The sequence below is a fragment of the Mizuhopecten yessoensis genome, unplaced genomic scaffold, assembly GCF_002113885.1.
Source record: "Mizuhopecten yessoensis strain PY_sf001 unplaced genomic scaffold, ASM211388v2 scaffold10651, whole genome shotgun sequence".
Lineage (NCBI taxonomy): Eukaryota > Metazoa > Mollusca > Bivalvia > Pectinida > Pectinidae > Mizuhopecten > Mizuhopecten yessoensis.
Genome location: NW_018408653.1, coordinates 1,316,898 through 1,326,937, shown reverse-complemented (window position 1 = coordinate 1,326,937; position 10,040 = coordinate 1,316,898). Strand labels below are relative to the sequence as shown.

The 10,040-nt window shown below is 36.3% G+C and overlaps 1 protein-coding gene across 1 annotated transcript; it reads right to left on the bottom strand.

The window, feature by feature from the left end:
* Window positions 1–2,833: 2,833 nt before the first annotated feature.
* Window positions 2,834–8,920, bottom strand: LOC110461689 (transmembrane protein 243-like). The gene is made up of 4 exons (XM_021515294.1): window positions 8,427–8,920; window positions 8,034–8,084; window positions 6,314–6,418; window positions 2,834–5,649 (listed from the first exon to the last, which is right to left on the bottom strand). The coding sequence occupies exons 1-4, from the start codon at window positions 8,484–8,486 to the stop codon at window positions 5,512–5,514; spliced, it is 354 nt and encodes a 117-aa protein (XP_021370969.1). The 5' UTR covers window positions 8,487–8,920; the 3' UTR covers window positions 2,834–5,511.
* Window positions 8,921–10,040: the final 1,120 nt, after the last annotated feature.

Here is a 10,040-nt window from a genome sequence, read left to right as displayed (position 1 = left end):
GCCAACAAGAGTGACGAAAATATAATTTGATAACTAATTTCATAATAATTGTAAAATAAGTAGTGCTATGATAATTAAAATTCAACTGAACACCAAGCTTGTCTATAACACCCTTTAAATCCTCTTTTCATGCAGACATGATAACTTTAAACATACATGAAACTCGCATAATGATAACTTTTATCATACATGATACCCTCAAATAGATCTTTATTAAGGCTATATGCTTGCTTACACATTCTGTGATTTGTGTTACCTCCCTGGAGAACGTTTCAATCAGCACTAGCTGATCACTAATAATTACCTGAGTGTTGTCAATACACGTTGGACCTTTCAAGTCTCATCGATTATGAAACTGTTAATTATAAACTTTAAATAAATTTCCTTAAATATGTCTCAAAATGAGAATTGTCCAAATACACAATGTTCCAAGTTATTGTCAGGTAATGTTTAGGTATCATGAACAGAATGGACAGATAAGAGAATAAAATGTGTATTTTCCATTCTCACGTTGTATTAAGTGCATTGTCATACTTCAAATGAAATGCCAACTACTAAATAGAATATGCCTGTTTGCCACTGCACTTAATATCAGGGTAGAAAAAGACAAATTACGCTTCATTCCTTATAATGGATCTGCATCTTGCTGACTTACTACACTTCAGATACATACCATCCTCTGTTATCTTTCAAAAACAGTCAGTAACAAACAATGTTCCACCTAGAAAAGCTACCACCGTTGGTAAGTCAAGAGTATCAAGTCAACAAAATGGGTATATTTCAATGAACACTGGATTTTTGATTATGAAGAGCTTGTTTCCCTTGTCTATAAAACGTGTTATATGGGAAGTGGGCTTATGATACAGAGCGATTGGTCTCCATTCTAAAAGAGTCGCACTAAGAAACCTGTATACAGTATAATAACCCTTTTTTTTGTAAGTCCCGTATTTATCCTGTAATGAGACCAGGGGCCAATGCATAAATTCTGGCTCAAAGTAGTTGGAGGATTATGAAAAAGCATTTGTTAGTCACCCACGAAATTCTGAATTGGAATTACAATAATGCTAGTTCATCATTTAAAAAATCAAGGGAAGTAACTTTTAAATTCAATGTGTAATGCAACATATAACCTTAAAAATGATGGAGAAGCCTGCATAATCTTTGAGATTATATTCATCCATGAAGTATCTACAATATATACAGGTTTAATCATTATATACAGTGTTAAAAATATGTCATATATCATAGCATCAATGTTTCATACAAATGTCACATGCTTATCACACCAAGATATTTTTCACTGTAAAATATGTACCGGTAACGTAAAAATAAGTTAGTGCAAATAACATGTCAACTATAAACCATTTATTATCCGAGATTATATTTCCAAAACCTTATTTCCAGGGATTTTAAAGTGTGCAATAATACATTTACATGTACAGTGGAGTCCTGATAATCCAGCAATATTTGTTCCTAGCAACACTTACTTGATAACGGGGACAATTCTGTGGCTGGAAAGTGGGTCTAGCAGAGGAGAGATGGCTGTGTAATAGGTCAACCAGATTATTGGTGACTGGGAAGTTAGATGGCCGATTTAGAGGTGGCTGTATAGGAGACGACCAGATTAGTGGTGACTGGGAAGTGAGATGGCCGATTTAGTGGTGGCTGTATAGGGGAACAACCGGATAAGTGGGGACTGGGAAGTTAGATGGCCGCTTTAGAGGTGGCTGTATAGGAGACACCCAGATTAGTGGTGACTGGGAAGTTAGTTGGCCGATTTAGTGGGGGCTGTATAGGAGACAAACGGATTAGTGTTGACTGGGAAGTTAGATGGCCGATTTAGAGGTTGCTGTATAGGAGACAACCGGATTAGCGGTGACTGGGAAGTTAGATGGCCGATTTAGTGGTGGCTGTATAGTGGAACAAACGGATTAGTGGTGACTGGGTCAAGGGAAACTAGATTAGTGATGTTAGTATAGTGGAACAATCAGATTAGGGGTGGCTGTATAGCGGGACAAGCAGATTAGTGGTGGCTGTATAGAATGACAATCAGATTAGGGGTGGCTGTATAGCGGGACCAACAGATTAGTGGTGGCTGTATAGAAGTACAATCAGATTAGTGTTGGCTGGATAGAATGACAATCAGATTAGTGGTGGGTGTATAGAAGGACAATCAGATTAACGGTGGCTGTATAGAATGACAATCAGATTAGTGGGGGCTGTATAGAAGGACAATCAGATTAACGGTGGCTGTATAGAATGACAATCAGATTAGTGGTGACTGGATCAAGAGAAACTAGATTAGAGTTGTTAGTATAGTGGAACAATCTGATTAGTGGTGGCTGTATAGAAGGACAATCAGATTAACGGTGGCTGTATAGAATGACAATCAGATTAGTGGGGGCTGTATAGAAGGACAACTAGATTAGTGGTGGCTGGATAGAAGGACAATCAGATTAACGGTGGCTGTATAGAATGACAATCAGATTAGTGGGGGCTGTATAGAAGGACAATCAGATTAACGGTGGCTGTATAGAATGACAATCAGATTAGGGGTGGCTGTATAGAAGGACCATCAGATTAGTGTTGGCTGGATAGAATGACAATCAGATTAGGGGTGGCTGTATAGCGGGACCAACAGATTAGTGGTGGCTGTATAGTGGAACAAACGGATTAGTGGTGACTGGGAAGTTAGATGGCCGATTTAGTGGTGCCTGTATAGGAGACAAGCGGATTAGTGGTGACTGGGTCAAGGGAAACTAGATTAGGGGTGTTAGTATAGTGGAACAATCGGATTAGTGGTGGCTGTATAGCGGGACCAACAGATTAGTGGTGGCTGTATAGTGGAACAACCGGATAAGTGATAACTGGGAAGTTAGATGGCCGCTTTAGAGGTGGCTGTATAGGAGACACCCAGATTAGTGGTGACTGGGAAGTGAGATGGCCGATTTAGTGGTGGCTGAATAGTGGAACAACCGGATAAGTGGGGACTGGGAAGTTAGATGGCCGATTTAGTGGGGGCTGTATAGGAGACAAACAGATTAGTGGTGGCTGTATAGAAGGACAATCAGATTAGTGGTGACTGGATCAAGGGAAACTAGATTAGTGGTGTTAGTATAGTGGAACAATCAGATTAGTGGTGGCTGTATAGAAGGACAATCAGATTAGTGTTGGCTGTATAGAATGACAATCAGATTAGTGGTGGCTGTATAGAAGGACAACTAGATTAGTGGTGGCTGTATAGAAGGACAATCAGATTAGTGGTGGCTGGATAATGGAAAACCAGAGTAGTAATGGTTGGAAAATGAAACAAAGTGGTTGCTGGATTAACTGGGCTCAACTTTATGTCAAAGTAGTTTGAAAAATACTACAATTCCTCTTTTTGACTCCGCTCTCAAATGAACATGTAAAAATAAATCTAACAAACTATAATGACTTACAGCACACTAATCTAAGTAACAATTAGTTTTGATTAGTTGTATCATATTTCAATTTCTTCAAGTTATTAGGATTGTAAATCTGATAGTATTATTGTTAATTTGGAAAAAATCTACGTTTTTGTATAATGTGCACTTTCCAATCATGATGACTAGAAGAGATATTACATGCATGACAATACAAGATAAGGTTCAATAGGGTCAAAAAGACACTTAAAATTTTCACATCAAAAAATATTTTCCTTGTGGAAATATGAGTAAGTTTTCCCCATATACAAAAATATCATTTGAAAGTAATTCTGTCATACAAATATTAATGTAAAGCCATCATAATTATCTTAACAGGACATCCAATGCTTTTCTGTACATATTCCCAACATAATTCACAGTTGAGTCAATAAAAATACTACATAATATACCACTGGTAACATGCTCCCCAGGGATGTAAAAATTTGGTTAAATCTGCACTGTAACTGGCTGTTATTTATCAGATCTCCATGGCCAAAATAAAAGTAATGTTCCTGTTCCTTTGGCATATCTTAACTGCAGAAATAAGGGAAAAGTTTTCTTCTTTTTTAACCTTGCTTAATTCTTATGAGGGTGGCATTATTTTTTTCATTTTTTGACTACATCAAAATTTTGAAAAATTAAGGAGGATTTCTATGATGTAAGAGAAATTTAAACAACATATTTCATATTATCATCAATCAAATAAATTTAATGTACAAAACCTTTTTATCTCTCAAATAAGCATCATAGTAAACTTTTTAAAAGTTTTCAAGATTAAATTTTTACTTTATTTATTTTTAAATTTTCAATAAAAATCAATTCATTTTATACTTTGAGTTTGAATATGATGTAGGAGGCCTGATAAACACGATATTGTTCTGTTTGCCTAATACATGTTACAAATTGGAATACATGGAAACATGACAAATATGTACAATATGTATGTGTCAAAAATTTGGAAAAAAAATACCAGGAAATAATAGTTACTATTTTAGGATGAAAAATTAGAAATGACAGAATTTCTGAGAACTCTTATTAATTTGGCTTTAGACTACAGTCCAATTTGTTCAAGAGACCACACTTATTAACACTTTGACCCATATGTCACTTTAGTAGGCTATACCATGCATTGTTATGGCCGAGTCCATTATGATCTACAGTGGTGAAAGGGTTAATCAGAAGCAATTACCTCTTTTAAAAGACTAGCAGATTCTCATCCCAACAACATATTTTTACTACATTGTATATATACTCTATTATGAGATAACCTCTATTAAGATACCACTATTGAGCATTTCCTTGGATTTTTCTTAATACAAATAATATATTGTTTGTCTAATGTGTTCGAAGCATCTACATATGTATAACCTCTTTGTGAATTTACACAATATAATTAAAAAAAAATCACAAGTAATTCATATTAGTAAGTCTTATAGGTACAGCAAGTCATTACCTCAGAAAGGTAGTAATTACCACCTAAGATTAGAAACCTAAAGCTCCCCTTGAAGGCAATGAATTATTAAAACAATAAATAAACCGGAAAGAAGATATTTACAATTGTAATAAAGAGAAGCATATCATGATAATTAATGTGGAGAAAAAAATTCGAAACTACATTTTAAACATATATATCTGCTACATTGTATTATCATATAATATAACTGTATAACTTAATCACATTGGAAAAAGTACAGGTAGTATGGCACATTACAAGTAACTAGATAAGATCTTGAAATCTATAATGAAAAACTTTCATTTTATAGACAAATTTACCCTTCACATCAGATTTCACATTCACCCTAAACATTGCAAATACTATGACTATTAATACACGATGAATTTGTGGAGGAGAGGACAGTGAAAAGTTAAGCTGCATGAAGTGTTCGCTTAGAATACAAGTCATAGAAATTATAGCATGTCTAATTTTTTCATAAAGTGAAAACATAGGCAAACTTGCAAACCAGATGTGCATGTAAATACTCTTTTACTGACAATGTTTTGGGCTTTCAATCATATATACTTTGTACACAAGCTTTGCCTCACAATCACGGTAAACATTTTCAGTTCATTTTGTAGTCTTTTCACCCCCGAATCCATGAAAGTATAAGTTACCACACACACAGAGTAACATGATGGTGAAAGCATTGTAAATGATCATGGTCCTAAACTTGGGCTCAAGGTCACCTTGTCTGTACCAGTAAATCTACAAAAACAAAACAAAACACTTAACTGACTGATATAGAATCGAAGTCGCTTCACGTGTATGTTCGTTAATGTACAAGAAAACTGAAAACAGAAAAATTTCAATTTTTGAATAAAATGTTCAATAGGATTAGTTGGATACAAGCTAAATATTCAATAATAATATACAATTTCACAAGTTTCATTATTTAAATACTCAAGTTTTTTTTAGTGATAATTGCCCTTGTATATATACAAGCCTAGCATCCTGATACTCCCGGGGAGCCACCTTGTGGATGACACACAAGAAGACTAGTTTGATCTTTTGATGTACATCAAAACAATTCTGTAACAGCGTAATAGTAAAATTGATCGGTTATGAGATGGGTGTTGCTCCTCTGTAATGTTTAAAAGACAGGTATCAGCCTAGCGATTGGTCAGGGTTTTTACATGAGACCAATCAAATTGTCAGCCACATGCCTTCAATATTGCCCTGACATATTCCAGTACAAGAAAACTTGCAGAGAGCAAAAGCGAGCGTAGCCCCTGGAGTATTGTTGAAGATGAGTGAAGCAGATGTACCTTATAAGATGTAACATACATTAGAATTATTCGTATCCATTTCCTCTGAATGGTTTCAGCATTAGCAAGTAAAAAGAGTATGTTTGTCCAATTTATACACGTACCAGAAGTAAATGTGAAGCGCAGATCAAAACCATAATAATAGCAAAGAATACATTGTTTCCCGCAGGTGGCCATTTTGGAAAGATGAATGCACTGACCAAAGTCACCTAGAGTAAAAAATAAACACACATGTATTTACTAATTACGCATTTGTCATATACATGCATTATTTAGATTTGCTAGATATTTACATGTTTTTACAAACATTTTTTTTTAACAACATATTATTATGATTAAACATCAAACAATCTTAATTTCATTCATTCTCACCTTTTCAAATTCTGATTCAGGTACTAGATAGGATGCAAGTGTTTGTATCTGTACTGCAAAATGTGTTCCATAAAAAATTTCCATACAGTATATCACATATGTTTGGTCAAAGAGTCGCAGAGGTCACAGGGTATGCTATTTATGGAACTACACATACATGTAGTGTGTAATCAGATACCATAGCAACCTCTTTTCAGTGCCACTTCATATTTACTGGAAACACTCCATATTTACTGGGAGTGGTTCATACTTACAGTAAATGGTTCAGGCTAATAGGGAACAGTCTATATTTACAGGGAGTGGTTCATACTTACAGTAAATGGCTCAGGCTTATAGGGAACAGTCTATATTTACAGGGAGTGGTTCATACTTACAGTAAATGGTTCAGGCTAATAGGGAACAGTCTATATTTACAGGGAGTGGTTCATACTTACAGTAAATGGTTCAGGCCTATAGGGAACAGTCCATATTTACAGGGAGTGGTTCATACTTCCAGTAAATGGTTCAGGCTTATAGGGAACAGTCTATATTTACAGGGAGTGGTTCATACTTACAGTAAATGGTTCAAGCTTATAGGGAACAGTCCATATTTACAGGGAGTGGTTCATACTTCCAGTAAATGGTTCAGGCTTATAGGGAACAGTCTATATTTACAGGGAGTGGTTCATACTTACAGTAAATGGTTCAGGCCTATAGGGAACAGTCCATATTTACAGGGAGTGGTTCATAATTACAGTAAATGGTTCAGGCTTATCGGGAACAGTCTATATTTACAGGGAGTGGTTCATACTTACAGTAAATGGTTCAAGCTTATAGGGAACAGTCCATATTTACAGGGAGTGGTTCATACTTCCAGTAAATGGTTCAGGCTTATAGGGAACAGTCTATATTTACAGGGAGTGGTTCATACTTACAGTAAATGGTTCAAGCTTATAGGGAACAGTCCATATTTACAGGGAGTGGTTCATACTTACAGTAAATGGTTCAGGCTTATAGGGAACAGTCCATATTTACAGGGAGTGGTTCATATAGTTCATATGCTTACAGTAAATGATTCAGGCTTACAATGAACAGTCCATATTTACAGGGAGTGGGTCATATTACAGTTAATGGTTCAGGCTGCAGTTCAATTAAAGAGCAGTTCATAGTTACAGGTAATTGCTCATACTAACAATGATTGGTTCATATTTCTAGGATAAGTTTCATATTTACTAAGAATGGTTCGTACCTCTAGGGGGCATGATATGGCTCCATATACAAGGTTCATACAGATTGGTTCCAATTCACAGGAAATGGTACAGTTGAATAGTCAGACTTACAGAAAATGTTTTATTTACTTCCAGTTGTACATATACAAATGTACTTCTATGGATTCAGGAAATATTTATAGTTACCTTGATTTGTACACTTACAGGGATTAGTTCCTACTGAAATGAAATGGTTCATACTTACAGCTACTATAATACTTGTAAATACTGCAACAACAAGGTTCAGCATGCGATCCTAAAAATAAAAATATGAGATAATTACGACCAGTGACAGCTAGTTTGTTAACATTCGTCCTATATTTACCTATGGTCATTTTACTACACAGCCAAATCGGTCTATATAGCCAGATTTGCCAGTGATCCAGTGCCTGATCAAGTGACAGCTAGATCAAGTGGCGGATCCAGAGGGTTTTTTGGGGGCTTCAGGAGACACTCCCCGGCCACCCTGAGCATTTTCTTTAAAAATCATGTATTTTCACCATTATCCTCAGTTTTGAGATCGGTTTATAGTTCAACATATTATAGGTATATATAAATAACGTATATATATACTGTACACCTAAGTTATTTTACGTACCCTCGGCTGTGGGTCGCCAAACAACGGGCGAGCCGCTGGGTCCTCATACGTGTTGCTCATAATGGGTCCGTTGGGAATGGAATGTTAGATTCTTGTTCGTCGACTTGTCTACAGTCTGTCAGTAATCACGTCATGTTAATCCTGCAAGTCAATTTTGTATCACGGTCGCACTTTAGGCCATGCGTTCCCATGCTTCCATTTATCAGGATAAGTCAAATGTATCTCCACTTTATTCAAATCCAAAAGTCTCGCTACAAAACCAATCTTTTTTTAAACCTGCGCGTGATCATCGACTTTTATAGATCGCGATACGATTTACATTATTCAACAAGTAAAAGAAATACTCATGGGTAGATCCCTCGTCGCAGTTCACAAACATACATATATTTGACGTTCGGCAGAACAAATTTGAAAGAAGATGTTTTGTTGACAAAAACTTCCTTGGTCTTGATACGACCTGTTTTCACTGTCAGGGACCAGAGCAGAGCTTCATGTGACTTCCTGTATATTTAAAACGAGGCTATAATTTCCCCGTTCTATTTTTAGAAATTAATACTTTCGTTTTAAATTGGTTCTCGTTGTGCCCGCTACTGCTATTAGTTATGACAACGATAGCCTATTAAACACCGAAGCATTTTTATCTGTGTCGACGTGTTATTTTAGAGTACGTCCATGTTATTATAACTAGAGAAGATCTGCTACGAAAATAGCTAAGTAAGAAAGTGCAATTTGCATGTGATATGTAGGGCGATTATATAATTTCGTATTAACATTGAGTTTATACTGTTGGAGAAATTTCAACGAAAGAAACTTTTCATGAAACGGAATGTCTACAGCAATAATGAACTTATGAGGTGAATTAACAGATATTGACGGCTACAACTCAGAAATATAAGTTATGATATGTCATGCATAAAGCAGATGCAAGCGTCGAGCTTACAAAAGGGGCATGATCACGCCAATTTTGTAAAAGGAGAAAGAGAAATGCACGAATACACATATAGTATACATTATATGGTCAAAGAAGTAATAACGACAGTGCAGAAATATTGACATACGAGGCTAGTACCTGTGGCACAACCAGACTGGGTGGGATATATTCGAACCCAAGTCCTCCCGAACTCTAGACCGTTCCGGCTACCCATTGAGCTACCTGGTCACCGACGTTCGACCCAGTCCAGTTCCGCATTACAAGTAAGTAAGAGTTGACAAGCTCACCAATTTTGTAACAGGAGAAAGGGAAATGCACGACCAGACCGGAAATCGAACCCGGCGGCACCCTCGAAACTCTAGACGGACGCTCTCACCGAGCTACCTGGTCGTCGACGATCGACAATGGGTTATCAGGTGCCTTATTGGTGCAATACTTACTAATATTTTGAAAGTATCTGCTGTCGAGGACAGCGGCCCCAAGAGCGAGGTGAAAATCTACATTCTGAGCATGTTCCTGCGTACTATTTATATTGTCATTTTTTCTGTCTCTCAAATATTGGATATGTCGGAGAAAAAAAGAAAACAAAATCAGCACATCATGTAGATCTCAATATATCATAATAAAGTGTTCGTTTGAAAAAAAATGACGCCAAGAAGAATTGTAAATCTTCTACTAGGCAG

Excerpts from the sequence above, each read along its gene's own strand:
- LOC110461689 (XM_021515294.1), bottom strand. The coding sequence starts at position 8,486 with ATGAGCAACACGTATGAGGACCCAGCGGCTCGCCCGTTGTTTGGCGAC. Across the intron at positions 8,085-8,426 it reads TTGGCGACCCACAGCCGAGG|GATCGCATGCTGAACCTTGT; the intron begins GTACGTAAAATA and ends TTTTATTTTTAG. Across the intron at positions 6,419-8,033 it reads TTACAAGTATTATAGTAGCT|GTGACTTTGGTCAGTGCATT; the intron begins GTAAGTATGAAC and ends TTTTTACTCTAG.